Source organism: Somniosus microcephalus, chromosome 21 (assembly GCF_052327205.1).
Source record: "Somniosus microcephalus isolate GS21.2 chromosome 21, FLI_Smic_1.0, whole genome shotgun sequence".
Classification (NCBI taxonomy): domain Eukaryota; kingdom Metazoa; phylum Chordata; class Chondrichthyes; order Squaliformes; family Somniosidae; genus Somniosus; species Somniosus microcephalus.
In genome coordinates this window covers 32,615,980-32,632,305 of record NC_141007.1, presented here as the reverse complement: position 1 = coordinate 32,632,305, position 16,326 = coordinate 32,615,980, and the positions used below count along the sequence as shown (strand labels likewise).

Here is a 16,326-nt window from a genome sequence, read left to right as displayed (position 1 = left end):
TCAATGATCACCCTGAATTTTTTCCCATCTCAATTGCCTTTAGCCAACACTCACTCACATAACATTCTACACCAGGATTTTCTTGACCTAAGTGCATAACTGCATACCTGTCTACGTAAAGGACATTTACTAGTGATAGGCTCACTTCCTCATTCTATCCAGTTACATTCAATTTCCTTCTTCTGGGTTAGTATCTCTGTGTCTTCTGAAAAATGTAACATATGTGCTTCCAGTCCTTTCCTCTTGATCATCAATGAATATAATGAACAGAAGAGTCCCAGCACTGAACCCTGGTGCATCCCCCTTGTGACCAGACCCTATTGGGTGGCTACTCCATTTAAAACCATCCTTTGCTTACAGTCCTTTAGCCAATTTTTAATCCATCTTCCCAATTCTCCCCTCATGTGAAGCCTGATTTTGTCACACAAATCCCCATATGGCATTTTACCAAAAGCTTTTTGGAAATTCAAGTAGATGATGTCGACAAGGTCTGCTTAATCCACCATTCTAATGACTTCTTCAATAAACTGGATCAGGTTTGTCAAATATGACCGTTGCTTTCTGAAGCTATGTTGGGAACTCTGTATACTTGCTAGATGTTCTAAATGCTTATTTATAGCATCTCTTATAGTGGCTTCCATTAACTTGCCCAACACTGAGGTGTCTATCACTGGTGTATAGTTTGGTTTGGCTTTAGTCCCTTTTTGAATAGGTGGCCACATGTACTTTCCTCCAAATTATTGGCACTACAACAGATCTCAGCGAGCTATTAACATTTTATCGATGGCATACCAGACCTCTGCCATTTCTTTCAGCAGCCTGGGATGAATTAATTCAGGCCTTGCTGCTTTTTCTACCTTGATCCCTTTTCATATATTTAACACCATCTCCCTTGTTACCTGCAAGAAACCGATTTGGATTTTGCTCCGATCCACTGGGCAAGGGGTACTAGCAATCTTGTCGTAATTAAAAACATGCAAGGAGTCTGTTCAACTCTCCTACCAGGACTTTATCATTATTTATAATCCCTCCCAAGTCAGGCCATAATGGTCCTATTTGTACATTAACTGACCTTTCCCAGTGTCCTATCTATTATCTACCATCCTCCTCTCGAGATTAACTTTAACTTTTCTTTGTTAATGCCAACTGTTTCTGGAACCTTTCTCAATCTGATTGGTTATCTTATTCTATTTATAAATCCTAAAACACCTCTTCAGCTACCAGTTGCTGAATTATCTCCTCATTTAACCAGTGACCTCCTCTCATCATGCATTCTTTCCCTTTTTTTAGGGATATGTGTGGTAAACCACTGTTGTTAGTATTGTTGTTCACTGTTAGTACTGTTGTTCACTCTTGCATATTGTTGTACTTGTCTGTGCATGCCTCAGCTGACTCCGCCCCTGGCTCCACCCTCATGGCTGGGTATAAAGGTCGCTGCTCAGAAGCCTCCGGCCCTTTTGGATACCAGGCAACCACAAGAGGCATGCTCTATTCTTTGGTAATAAAAGCCTGTTTATTACTTTCTCAATCTCCAGTCTTTTGTAGCAATTGATAGTGCATCAATATGTAAGGCTTATTTTCTGGTTGGGACTTTTTTTTAATGTATCCTTTCTTCCGGGTGTTGCAATTATCTGCACGCAGATCCCTCTTCTACTTAACCAATGCTTAAGTGAGAAGTACATTTGTAGAGAAGGGAACAAGTCGAATTAGGATCTGTGGACTGCAAATCTATGTGGTGTATTACAGCTTTGTGGCTTCTGTTGTTTCTCTTGCCTCTTATAAATAGTGATAAGCTTGTGCATTTGAATTGTGTTAATATTAAATGGTTCTGTGCAAAGGAGCATTAAAGAAGTAATATGTTTCAATTAACATTGCTAGTAGTAGAATCACAAATGTACCTCCAACAATCTGACAAAAAATCTAGAACAAAATAATGTTATTTCAAGTCGCGTAACACATGTATTACCCCAGCAGATCCACTGTTCAGAAGCATGAAGGTATATGAAGGAAAGAATGACTCGCATTTGCATAGTATCTTATATCTCTCGAAGCACTTTACACACAACTGAGGCAGAAATTCCGGTCCCTATGGGTGGGTACGTGCTGTGTGCTCACCCGTAGGGCCAACGGAAATGCCGGTTTCAGGCATGCACTGTGCATGTGCTGCAAATTGGCATTTCCGATCTGTCAAGAAAGCTCTTGACAGATCCTCCGGCTGCGCTGGAGAAGGGCCTCTGCGGGTGAAGAGTTCCGCTTTTTGGAGACCCTCCGCCCGCAGAAAACACTTTCAATTCTTGCGCCTGGTAAAAGCAGGCATAAGGCCTGCTTTTACCAGGATAAGAGTTGAAAAAAGTAAAAAAAATGTTCCACTGATTTATCATTTAAAAATACTTGAAAGAAAGGTAAATTTATTTTTAGCCCCATTAAAAACTTCAATTTTTAAAAAAAAATAAATTTTTTGTTTAAAATACTTAATTTATGTAATTTAAAGTCATTTTAAAAATGTGATTAAAAAAAAATTATTTAAAGTTTTACTATGTTTTTGGAGGTGATCTCTATTCATATATTTGACAGGTCTTCCTGTCAAATGTATGAATGGAGATTCCCTTCTGTGATTGGCTCCCCATGGCCCACGTGATCCCAGGGACGCTGCGAACCGCCTGTGCCTCTGGGATACGTGGGCCCTGCGCACCGGCAGTTTGGAGAGGCCCAGCAATGGAACTCTGCGCCTCTCGGGAGCCCTCCGGTCCAGGCGGGAGATTTTTCCAGATCGCAGCCCTCCGCCCGCAGGAGGCCTACGAATGGAATTTCTGGGCCAATGAGTTTTTTAAAGTGCACTGACTGTTGCTATGGAGACAAAGACAGCAGCCATTTTACACACAAGATCCCACAGACAGCATGAGATAAATGACCAGTTAATCTGTTTGGTGGTATTTGGTTGTGAGAGGAATGATGGAAATATATTGGGAGAAATCCCTCCTGTTCTTTGAATACTTCCATGGACTATTTAATATCCGCCCAAACCATCAGAGCAGGCAGACAAAGCCTTGGTTTAATGTCTCATTTGAAGGAAGACATCATTAACAAGTCAGCACTCCCTCAGAATGGCACTGCAGTGTTAGCTGACATTGTGCTCAAATCCTGCTGTGGGGCTTGATTCTACTCCTGTCAGACTCAGAGCTGAGACTGTAACCAAATGAGCCAGGCTAACCTCTAAAGGAGCAGAGATAAAGAATTGGCATTTAAAAAAAAACAAAGTGCATATTGACACTACTGTGTCAGCCAATGAGTTGGAGGTGGGGGCGGGACTTGTAGTTTTAATTTAGAGTCTCCGAACTCATGACCAAAACTACAGCAAACAGTATCCCGATTACAGTAGGATTATTTCTCCAGCAAAATGCAGTGACTGGAGGATAGCTACATAATACAAATAATGTGTGTAAAATCAATCCCAGTCACTTACAGCAGTGCGGGCTCCAGGCATGATTGATGGGGGAATTACCCAATCACCTCCACTCTGGCTGCGACTTGTGGTTACACTATATGCAGCCAAACTGTTGTCGTCTTGTAAATGGGAGCATGGCATCGATTCAACACTATGTATGAGGATAGACTTCACAAATTTGCACTCCAGGGAATTTGGGTGCAGGGCCCCACCAATTTTCTGCCCATTTAAATTAATTCACAAGACCTACTCTATGTACTACAAGGCTGAGTAGCTCCCTTTGTGTTCTCTCCATAACACAAGACAGATACAAGGCAGTTTATCATACAAGGGTTTTTAAGTGAGCCTGGCGCAGCATGTTTTAAAGACTTCGGACTGCTTTTTAACAATAAAACCATTACCACGTGAGAAATTATTTTAACAGCTGCTTGGTGTTTGAGCATTGAATACTGATAATATGAATGGAAAACTGGCATAGGAGAGTTCTACAGCCCAAAAAGGCAACAAACAATTTTGAATATACAGAAGTAAATTGACACAATGACTGAATCAGCCCAACAATAGCAACAACATTTATATAGCGCCTTTAGCACAATAAAACATCTACAGACCACCTAATAATGGAAGGGAGGTGGAGAAAGAAATATGCAAACAAACGAGGGAAATGAGTAAAAGGCATATATATGGGGGAAAATTGGGTTGGTTTGCGCCTCTCATTAGTGCCCCAGGGGGCGCGCTAATGGGGCGCAAATCCCCTCATGCCCGAGCGTGGCACCGCTAACGACTCCCGCGAAATTCAGCAGGAGGTTAGCAGCGGCGGTAGCCGGTAGCGCCCTGCGCCGCTGTGCCGCCGGCGATGACGTCAAACCTCCCTTGCGCCCCCTGACCTATCGCCGGATGATATGTGCGACAGGGTCAGGGGGCGGTTTGGCAGCGGCGGCGGCGTAAGTTAAAAGGGCAGGTGTCGGTCGGCCATTTTAATTTTGGCCGACTGCCAGCGCCTGCCCCCTTTCGCTTTTGTATGTGGGGTGCCGGCCACGATCGCTTAGCCCGGCATTCCTCTTACAGCAAATTCAGTACTGTTGTAATGTGGGAAACGTGGCAGCCAATTTGTGCACAGCAAGGTCCCACAAACAGCAATGTGATAATGACCAGATAATCTGTTTTTGTTATGTTGGTTGAGGGATAAATATTGGCCAGGACCCTTCTCTTCTTCGAAATAGTGCCATGGGATCTTTTACGTCCACCTGAGAGAGCAGACAGGGCCTCGGTTTAACGTCTCATCTGAAAGATGGCACCTCTGACAGTGCAGCACTCCCTCAGCACTGCACTGGAGTGTCAACCTAGCTTTATACTCTCAAGTCCCTGGAATGGGACTTGAACCCACAGCCTTCTGATTCAGGGTAGCTATTCAGAGTGGCAGAAGGTGGGAAGTGGTGTTCCACAAGGATCAGTGCTGGGACCACTGTTGTTCACAATTCATATTAACAATTTAGACTTTGGAATCTAAAACACAATTTCTAAATTTGCGGATGACACCAACTGGGGGCAGGGCAGGGCGGGGGGGTGGGGGGATAGTCAATACTGAGGAGGACTGCAACAAATTACAAGAAGACATTAATAAACTTGCAGAATGGGCATATAATTGGCAAATGAAATTCAACACAGATAAATGTGAGGTATTACATTTTGGTAAGAAAAATAGGGAGGTCACATATTACTTGGAAAATAAGAATCTAAATGGGGTAGAGGAACAAAGGGATCTCGGAGTACAAATACACAAATCACTAAAAGTATCGACACAGATTAAGAAAGCCATTAAAAAAACAAACCAAGCACTAGGGTTTATTTCTAGAGGGATAGAATTGAAAAGTAGAGAAGTTATGCTAAACTTGTATTGAACCTTGGTTAGACCACACTTGGCATACTGCGTACAATTCTGGTCGCCATATTATAAAAAGGATATAGAGGCACTGGAGAGGCTGCAGAGAAGATTTACAAGGATGATACCAAAAATGCGAGGGTATACCTATCAGAAAAGGATGAACAGGCTGGGTCTCGTTTCTCTTGAAAAGAGAAGGCTGAGGGGTGACCTAATAGAGGTCTTTAAAATTATGAAAGGTTTTGATAGAGTAGATACAGAGAGAGTGTTTCCACTTGTGGGGAAGAGCATAACTGGAGGCCATCAATATAAGATAGTCACCAAGAAATCAAATAGAGAATTCAGAAGATACTTCTTTACCCAGAGAGTGGCGAGAGTGTGAAACTTGCTACCAGAGGGAGTGGTTGAAGCAAATAGTATAGATACATTTAAGGGGCTGTTAGATAAGCATATAAGGGAGAAGGAAATAGAGGCCTATGCTGATAGAATTAGATGAAGAAAGACGGGAGGAGGCTCGAGTGGAGCATAAATGCCGGCATGGACTGGTTTGGCCGAATGGCCTGTTTCTGTGCTGCATATCTTATATAATCCTATGCAATCCCATGGCGCTTCAAAGGAGCATTATCAGACAAAATTTGACACTGAGTCACATAAAGAGATACAAGGACAGGTGACCAAAAGCTTGGTCAAAGAGGTAGATTTTAAGGAGCGACTTAAAGGAGGAGAAAGAGGTAGAGAGGTGTGGAGGTTTAGGGAGAGAATTCCAAAGCTTTGGGTATGGAAATCAGGGATGCGCAAGAGGCCAGAATTGGAGGAATACAGAGATCTCAAAGAGTTATAGGGCTGGAGGAGGTTGCAGAGATAGGGAGGTGCCAGGCCATGGAGGGATTTTAATACAAGGATGAGAATTTTAAAATCGAGGCGTTGCCGGAGCCGGTTAATAATTGCGTCTCTAGTGACCTTAACTCTGCTACTTCACTAAAGCTTCCAACCAAGTTCCTGCAGTAATTCCACTGATGTTTAGTAAATTATATCCCAGTGCTGTACAAACATTTTTTTGCCCATTCTGGTTTAATGATTTCCCATGCGGAACATTCAGAAACATATAATGATTTAAATTGAAACTCAACAGGCATTATGGACCATTTCAGGTGGAGAAAGGTTAAAAGTGAAATGACAACAGTTCTAGCAGCCTGAATGTGAGCAGGAACGGTGGACGGTACCTCAGGGAAACTAAAACATTTCCAGAGAGAAACGCAGCTTTAAAAGTCTCCCCACCCCCAAATTATTATTTTAAAATCAATAGTAATCCCAAAATAAATCGTTTTGGTAAAAATCATGAATGAAATTGCTGTTAATATTTTATGTTTTTAAGTGATTTTAGCAACACAGACTGAAGGTTTAAGTATGGCTGACTGGCGATGAACCAATCCACAGTGCTGTACAGCCAAACACATGCACCTCGTTCGTTGTTACTCATGTTTAATACCAATAAGTCTGGCACAAGACCATTCAGAAGCATGTTAACAGCCTCCCCTGTTAAAAGAGGACTTTGAAGTAAAGGAAAACAGGGTGTTGGCACAACTAGAGGCCCGTCAATAAATAATTGACAAAATAAAAGAAATGCATGTTGCAGGCTGTGGGCTCAGTGCGCGAGAGTGCCAGTATCAAAGTTCGCAGTCTATCTTCCTACGAGTATATTTTTTGTTGGAGAGATAACATCTGTCAGTGCAAACATAGAGAAAGAGATCTGTGGCTTCAAGAACTAAAGCCTGAAGCTTACAGAAACAGCAACATGGAGTCTGGGAAACCGTATCTTAAAGCAAGGCTGCTGTGCCTTGAATAATATACAAGATTCAATCTCACTCTCCTTCCCAAGACTATGGAATATAAAACAGGGGATAAAACAGAATGAAAAAAGAGCAAGAAACAGTAGGGTACAGTCTCCCATGCATTGAGCGCACTGCTCACTCAAATAGCAATAAGCTGACCTTCAAGTAGGCTCCAGGATCAGCTGATTTAAAGATTCTTCGAAGCTCTCTGCAAGGATCACGCCTTATGCAGTGAGCCTGCCTAATTGGACCTAGAGGCAGGAATGCTCACGAGCATGCAGTTCTTAAAGGGCTGCAGCTCAAACGTTAAGCAATGTTGCCACTTAAAAGGTAACTGGTGACAAATGGAAGCTACAATGCAACCAGTTTTTATAAACAGTTCGCACCCTTTGCACAGAGGTACAGGGGAGAGGGGGCAGGAAAAAATAAAGTGAGGGAAACATAATGTGGAAACATAAGATGGGATCTGTGGGCAAGTGGTGAAGCCGCACGACATCTGATCCTCTATTTGAAGTGGACATGCTGCTACGTGAGATGGGTGCAAGGAGGCCTGTCCTTTTGCCACACCAGGGTACCCCACCCCAGGGCTGGCAATGCATCATGGCTGACAGGAGGTAGCAGCCAGGCTCAATGCCATGTGCACAACCTGGGAAAAAATGCAAGAGAAGAGAGCATGGCTTAAGGAAACCGGCAAGGTCAGACTACTCAACATTATCAAATATCAGGCAGATGGCCCAAGATTACATGCCACAAAATGTCGTCTGTTAGCTTATTCCACAGTAACTGCTTGGCCTTGCTAAGTTCGCACACAAGCTTACAAATTTTTCCTCCCATTGCATATGCACTCATACCTCAGCAGGTCATGCATTCAAGCTGCAACTTATAATTGAAAGTCTTGCCACACCTATATCTCCAAGGGCTTCACACACATCAAACCACTGGAAGCAGGCTCCAGATTAGGAACACAGGAACAGGAGCAGGCCATTCAGTTCCTCGAGCTTACTCCGCCATTCAATGAGACCATGGCTGATCTATACCTCAACTCCATTCACCTGCCTAAGCTTCATATCCCTCGGTATCCTTGCCTAACAAACATCTATCGATCTTAGTCTTCAAAGCTCCAATTGCCCACAGCCTTTAGAGGGAGAGAATTCCAGATTTCTACTACCCTTTGTGTGAAAAATCTATCAGTACTTGTGTGCTTCTTTAACTTACAACATCTCAAGACTACAGACCCAAACTGGAGCAGAGCTTAGAAATCACAAAACCATGAATCCTTGGAAGAAGCCACCTTGCACATCCTGGCATATGACTGCGTGGCGACAGTGGAGAAAGGTGAAACACCAGGTCTCCTCTAAGCTGAGGGGAAGTACCATCCTGCTCTTATATCTTGTCCCACTTCTCACTCACTCCAACGCAGGCACACGGACAAATATCATGCATCGTATCTTGCAATGCAAACTCTGTGAAGGTGTGGCTGGTGGCAGGCATTCTAACCTTTCTACCTTTTGTGTCATTGTAGGCTTGGAATACCAGCCTCTGAACCCCTGCCAGTGGCTCAAAACAAGGCAGCAGCACACATCACCCGGGTTTGCAAGCACCTGCACAGCCATGCACATCCAGGAGGAGGCACTTAGTGAGCTTGAGGAGATAGCACTTGTTGAGGCAGAAGTGGGGAGGAACAACGTGGTAATGGCAGAAGAGGACCACACACCTGTTGGTCAGGTGGCCACATGGCCACCATCAGCCACCCCGTGTAGTTTCTCATAGCAGCGGTGAAATTGGACAGCTCTGTTACTCTTCAGTGGGAAGGGAGGTGAAAATGCTGCCCACTACTAATGGAGGCATCAGTCACCCATTTGATACGTGTGTAGGCAAAACTTTAGCTGATAGCCTACCAGAGGAAGAAGAGTTTACCATGGTGGTGATCTTGACTACCAGTCACAGTGCTATGCTTATGTTGCAGCTTGGCTGCAGATGGCAAAGCTCTGCAGTTGGCTCCCTGCGCTGTCTAGAGTCTGTACTGGGGGGCGTTAGTCCTTGGGCATTGACACAGATTGTACACAGGTTTGAAGATACAGTTTTCAGCATGATGGCAGCTTCCCCCCGCCAGCCCGCCCCACCTCCTGCCCCCCCACCACCGCCAAGAAAAATGTCAGAAATACACATTATTAATAAAAACTTCAGAATTGTTGAAAAGTTCTGCAAGAAAAACAACACAGTCCTGGAAACATGCTGTAAATCTTGGAACAAAAACAATCTAAAGCTTCTTCCCCTTTAAGAGTTCCATCGCACACACACAGCTTCTTTCGTACCCGTTCAAAATGGGCCAGAAGGCACGAGTGTAAGCCCAGTGCAAACGTCAGGAAATTGCACCAGGTGTTCATTTAAATGTTCTGGAAGAATGCGTTCTGTAGCTTCAATAAAGATCTGCACAAAGTGCAGCCTCGGAAAAATCCCAGGCGGTTGGTATCAGGGGGGCAATATGCCTGATCATAAGAATATAAGAAAAGGAGCAGTAGTAGGCCATACACGCCACCCCCCCCCCCCGCCAACCACCCCCCGATCCTGCTCCGCCATTCAATAAGATCATGGCTGAACTTCTACATTAACCATTTTTTAAACCCTATCCACCTGTTTTGGGCCTGAGCAACCGGCAGAATTGATCAGAAAATCTACCCTAGCATTGCCGTTGACCTTGATTGTGCTCAGCCCCTGCCACCGGCCCCCCTGCTCTTTATTAATCTAGGCCACTCGTGGATGCAAAAATTGTGGTCACCGTGGTAACAGAGGTCACAAACCAGTCTCAGAAGTGCAAATCCAAAATGGCAACTGAAGCTGGAGGCAAAGAACATTCAGCAGAAATCGAACAAATGTATTCGATGCTGAGAAAGAAGCCGATTCAATGGTAACATGAAACGCACAATTGTTTAAAATGACAGCCCCTGTTGAATGGATTGAACGCGCTGGCAGATATGTCATGTCAGGAGCCACGCTACTTCAGCTTGGTGATTTCAGTGATAATCTACTTACGGAAATAATTTTATTGGCCACTATGGAATGTAACCAACACTTTTTCTACTGGATTACACAGGCAGAATAAAATGGTGCACTCGGGTCATATAAAACACAGCCTGTGTCCTTAAATTATAAATGTGTAACAAATCTCAAAGTAGGCTAACAGCCATGTGACCTGGCTCTCGAGCTGATTAATGATGGAACCAGGAAGTGTTCTCAAAGAAAGCATAAATAAACTGTATGGTAATCCCGTAAAGGAAAAGGCGAAAAAAAAACAAGACTGGTGGGTACTCACTGAAAGCTGATCCCACCCTTCCATGATCAGTGAAACAGGAAACTATCTCGCACCTGTATCTGGGGAGAAGGGGAAGGGGAAGGAATTAAGCGTATCCAAATGACGTCTTTTCAAACCAAAGGTTTGATTCTAAATCAGTGCCCATTTTCTGTTGATATATGTGCCAGTCTTTCATGACGGGCAAAATTGACTCCAATCCTTTTCCTCTTTTCTAGACTGTTTCAGAGATCCTTTTCAATATTCCAAACCAACAAGCCATAAGGAACAAATTGCATATCTGGACTGGGAAGCCCAAAACGTTCAGAGGCTTCCCCAAAGATACAGAGAACTTGGATCCCTTGGTATGTCGAATTTCTCAACTTCCATGCCCTGACCTCCTGACCTCCTTTCTTACCCCCACCCACCCCCCCACAAAAACAATGCTCAGAATGTAAAAAGGTGCCAATGATTTTTTTCCCCCACTTCTCCAGCACTGTACAGATTCAAATTCTCTGCCACCACTAACACCTCTAAGAAATGTCATAAAGTACCTTAAATTGCAACAATCTAAGGCCCAAATTCACAAAAGCCTTGTAAATGCCCTGTGCGACAACAGCATTGGAATGGCTAATGTGCTCAACCGAAATTGCTCCCTCTGCTATTTTAACATTTTAACTCATTTAAAGTAAATCAGTTGACGCCTCGGCTAAAATAGATAATAGCAATTTCAGGAAAAGGTGTTAAACGTTATTACGCTATCATCCTGCAGCACAATACCGAAGTCAGAGGTTTGACAGATCTGTTAAAATCAGATCTCTACAATTTGGCTGTAACTGTGGGGTTTTTTTTCTCTCCCAGTAAAATGTCTGCAAGCGAACTGTTGCAGAAAGCTGTTTTCCTTTTTAGCAGATCCACAAGAACTTTATGAGCAGGGGCCTAAGCTTAAAATACACCTTTTCAGATATGCCGAAGCGATAGTCATAGCAGCTTAAAATTAAATGAAAGTAGGTGTGACCTGGTTCACAGAAGTTCTCTAAATGCTTTCTTGGTAAATGCAGAGGGCAGACCTGTGTGGATGTTTGATTTGTCGATATTAGGCTGCCAGTTACTGGTGGCTGTGTTTATATCAAATTTCTCTGTTATTTTGATGGACATATTAAGCATTCATTGGATGTTGTCACCAACAGGAATCTCCAGGCTATAGCAACAAACCCTCACAGATAAAAGGAGTCAAATTTACAAATCCTTAAAATTTTTACAGCGTTTAACAGGCTTTAACCTTTTCCAGAAAATACCACTGCTAATCATTAACTGCGTTCAGTTTAGCCTCATTCCTCTTTCATATACATTTAATGATTTCACATTGTGTCATTTTTTTGTAAACAACTGTCACTGGAAAAGTAAGTATCCTTGTGTGGTACCTAGAAGAACTAAGCCTCAAACTGCCGAAGTAACTCATTAGAGGTGCAGTGGATTCGCACTCTGACCTTTCATTTCTGTGATCTGGAAACCTGGAGTTAACTGCGGCCCAGGCCAATTAGTTGAAGCTCGATTTTCCCTTTGCTGCCAATGATGGTCCTGAATAGAACGAGTCTGGCAGAGTCTTAACTCAGTTCCTGGTGGGTGCAAGTCCATAGCAACCACACTGCCCGCAATTAGGTGTTTATTGGCACTACATGAAGTCTCACTCCGACAGGTCACAAGATGGCTGCTGTGGGAAATGGGACTGGTGCACTTTTGCACACTGGATTAACACAGTTCACAAATTTAGAAGTGGTTAAATATTTGCACGGTGCCACCACTAATTCTGGCACCGGTTGCTGTAAGCCTAAGATAATGGAATAATTTATTACATAAGGGCAGATTTTTGCAGTATGCACTGCTGGCAGGAAGTCTCACTAGCCCTGCCTTTAGCCAAGCAGTGCATGCACTGGTGGGTCAGGCTCCCCGACAGCAGCGCCTACTCAGAAAATTGGCCCCCATGAAGTTTATTTTTTGCTGTGAATTGCAAGTTGCAGTGAGCATGTGACTTACTATCGTATATTGAGATTAAAGCTATCCATGTTAGAAACTGCCCTGCTTGACAGATAACAGAACGGTAAGTTAGGTGCTAGTTCTCTCTTTATCTAACAATTTGAAACAAACTTCTTTGAACGGGAGTGGGAAATAGGACAGCACAGTGGGACAGTGTACCAGAGAACCAGTCTGTAGCAGAGTGGGACAGTGTACCAGAGAACCAGTCTGTAGCAGAGTGGGACAGTGTACCAGAGAACCAGTCTGTAGCAGAGTGGGACAGTGTACCAGAGAACCAGTCTGTAGCACAGTGGGACAGTGTACCAGAGAACCAGTCTGTAGCAGAGTGGGACAGTGTACCAGAGAACCAGTCTGTAGCAGAGTGGGACAGTGTACCAGAGAACCAGTCTGTAGCAGAGTGGGACAGTGTACCAGAGAACCAGTCTGTAGCAGAGTGGGACAGTGTACCAGAGAACCAGTCTGTAGCAGAGTGGGACAGTGTACCAGAGAACCAGTCTGTAGCAGAGTGGGACAGTGTACCAGAGAACCAGTCTGTAGCACAGTGGGACAGTGTACCAGAGAACCAGTCTGTAGCACAGTGGGACAGTGTACCAGAGAACCAGTCTGTAGCACAGTGGGACAGTGTACCAGAGAACCAGTTTGTAGCACAGTGGGACAGTGTATTAGAGAACCAGTCTGTAGCACAGTGGGACAGTGTACTAGAGAACCAGTCTGTAGCACAGTGGGACAGTGTACTAGAGAACCAGTCTGTAGCACAGTGGGACAGTGTACCAGAGAACCAGTCTGTGGCACAGTGTACCAGAAAACCAGTCTGTAGCACAGTGGGACAGTGTACTAGAGAACCAGTTTGTAGCACAGTGGGACAGTGTACTAGAGAACCAGTCTGTAGCACAGTGGGACAGTGTACCAGAAAACCAGTCTGTAGCACAGTGGGACAGTGTACCAGAGAACCAGTCTGTGGCACTGTGGGACAGTGTACCAGAGAACCAGTCTGTAGCACAGTGGGACAGTGTGTTAGAACATAAGAAGTAGGAGCAGGAGAAGGTCATACGGCCCCTCGGGCCTGCTCCGCCATTCAATAGGATCATGGCTGATCCGAATCTAGACTCACGCCCACTTCCCTGCCCTCTCCCCGTAACCCCTAATTCCCTTGTCTGCTAGGAAACTGTCTATCTCTGTTTTAAATTTATTTAATGTTGCAGCTTCCACAGCTCTCTGGGGTAGCAAATTCTATAGATTTACTACCCTCTGAGTGAAGAAGTTTCTCCTCATCTCAGTTTTGAAAGGGCAGCCCCTTATTCTAAGATTATGCCCCCTAGTTCTAGTCTCACCCATCAGTGGAAACATCCTCACTGCATCCACCCGATCAAGCCCCCTCACAATCTTATATGCTTCGAAAAGATTGCCTCTCATTCTTCTGAACTCCAATGAGTAGAGGCCCAACCTACTCAACCTTTCCTCATACGTCAACCTCCTCATCTCCGAATCAACTGAGTGAACCTTCTCTGAACCGCCTCGAGAACAAGTATATCTTTTCTTAAATATGGAAACCAAAACTGCACGCAGTATTCCAGGTGTGGCCTCACCAATACTCTGTATAACTGCAGCAAGACCTCCCTGTTTTTATACTCCATCCCCCTTGCAATAAAAGCCAAGACTCCATTGGCCTTCCTGATCACCTGCTGCACCTGCATACTAACTTTTTGTGTTTCATGCACCAGGACCCCCAGATCCCTTTGTAATGTAGCACTTTGCAGTTTCTCTCCATTTAGATAATAACTTGCTCTTTGATTTTTTCTGCCAAAGTGCATTACCTCACACTTTCCAATATTATATTCCATCTGCCAAATCTCTGCCCACTCACTTAGCCTGTCTATGTCCTTTTGCAGGTTTTTTATGTCCTTCTCACTCACTGCTTTCCCTCCCATCTTTGTATCGTCGGCAAACTTGGTTACGTTGCACTCGGTCCCTTCCACCAAATCGTTAATATAGATTGTAAAGAGTTGGGGTCCCAGCACTGACCCCTGTGGAACACCACTAGTTACTGATTGCCATCCTGAGAATGAACCATTTATCCCAACACTTTGTTTTCTGATAGATAGTCAATCTTCCACCCATGCCAGTATATGACCCCCAATCCTGTGATTTTTTTATCTTGATCAGTAATCTTTTGTGTGTTAGAGAACCAGCCTCTAGCCCAGTGGGACAGTGTACCAGAGAAACAGCCTGTAGCACAGTGGGACAGTGTACAAGAGAACCAGCCTGTAGAACAGTGGGACAGTGTGTCAGAGAACCAGTGTGTAGCACCGTGGGACTGTGTGTTAGAGAACCAGCCTGTATCACAGTGGGACAGTGTACCAGAGAACCAGCCTGTATCACAGTGGGACAGTGTACCATTGAAACAGCCTGTAGCACAGTGGGACGGTGTACCAGAGAACCAGCCTGTAGCACAGTGGGACAGTGTGTTAGAGTGTTTTAGAGAACCAGTCTGTAGCAGAGTGGGAAAGTGTGTTAGAGAACCAGCATGTAACGGCGGCAGCGGCGGACCTGCAGGAGACGAGGCGGCCGAGTGGCGCTGAATTAAAGCAGCGACAAGGACCAGGTAGGCCTCAGAGCGGCGGCCGACCTGCGGGAAGTGAGGTGGCCGAGCGGTGGTGATTTAAAGCACCGACGAGGCTCAGGTAGGCTTACTAATCTCCGAGCTCAGAGGGAGGGAGAGAAGTAAAAAGTAATCGAAGTGTGATGTCACCAGAAAGCAGGTAAGTGATTGGTTGGTGAGTATTTCTCTCTTTTTAAAATTTAACTCTGTGGTCTATAGTTTAGAGGGTCTCTGTGGTGTAGCTGGGACTGTTGGTAAATCAGGGCCCTTAAATATATCATTTAACTGTAGTGTAATTGGTGGGATTGATTTGATTTAATTTAATTTCAATTAATTAAAGGGTAAGTCATTGCAGGAGAGCTTGGCCCCGTGGTATGCTCCTCCTGTGCTATGTGGGAACTCAGGGACACTTCCTGTGTCCCTGACAACCATGTGTGCAGGAAGTGTGTCCAGGTGCAGCTACTGGCAGACCACATTGCTGCGCTGGAGCTGTGACTGGATACATATTGGACCATTCACGATGCTGACGACGTAGATATCACGTTTAAGCAGTTGGTCACACCGCAGGCAAAGGTTGGACAGGCAGAAAGGGAAGGGGTGACCAACAGACAGAGTAGTAGGTGCAGGCAGGTAGTGCAGGAGTCCCCTGTGGACATCCCCCTCTCAAACAGATATACCACTTTGAATACTGTTGAGGGGTTGGCTTATCAGAGGAAGGCAGCAGCAGCCAACTTCCTGGCACCAGGGGTGGCTCTGCTGCACAGGACGGGAGGAAAAAGAGGGGTAGAGCTATAGTAATAGGGGATTCTATTGTATGGGGAATAGATAGGCGTTTCTGCGGCCACAAACGAGACTCCAGGATGGTGTGTTGCCTCCCTGGTGCAAGGGTCAAGGATGTCTCAGAGCGGCTGCAGAACATTTTGGAAGGGGAGGGTGAACAGCCAGTTGTCGTGGTGCATATAGGTACCAACGATATAGGTAAAAAAGCGGGATGAAGTCGTAAAAGCTGAATATAGGGAGTTAGGAGGTAAATTAAAAAATAGGACCTCAAAGTAGTAATCTCAGGATTGCTACCAGTGCCACATGCTCGTCAGAGTAGAAATAGAAGGATATTTCAGATGAATACCTGGCTAAAGGAATGGTGCAAGGGGGAGGGATTCAAATTCCTGGGACATTGGAACTGGTTCTGGGGGAGGTGGGACAAGTACAAACCGGACAGTTTAGACCTGGGCAGGGCTAGGA

General features: G+C 44.7%; 1 protein-coding gene across 1 annotated transcript in view; it reads left to right on the top strand.

The window, feature by feature from the left end:
- LOC147102691 (protein shisa-6-like) overlaps positions 1 to 16,326 on the top strand; it is a 631,586-nt gene that overhangs the window by 461,837 nt on the left and 153,423 nt on the right. The window contains exon 5 of the mRNA XM_085963410.1: positions 10,688 to 10,813. Coding sequence (XP_085819536.1) covers positions 10,688 to 10,813 — 126 coding nt within the window. The remainder of the gene's footprint in view (positions 1 to 10,687; positions 10,814 to 16,326) is intronic.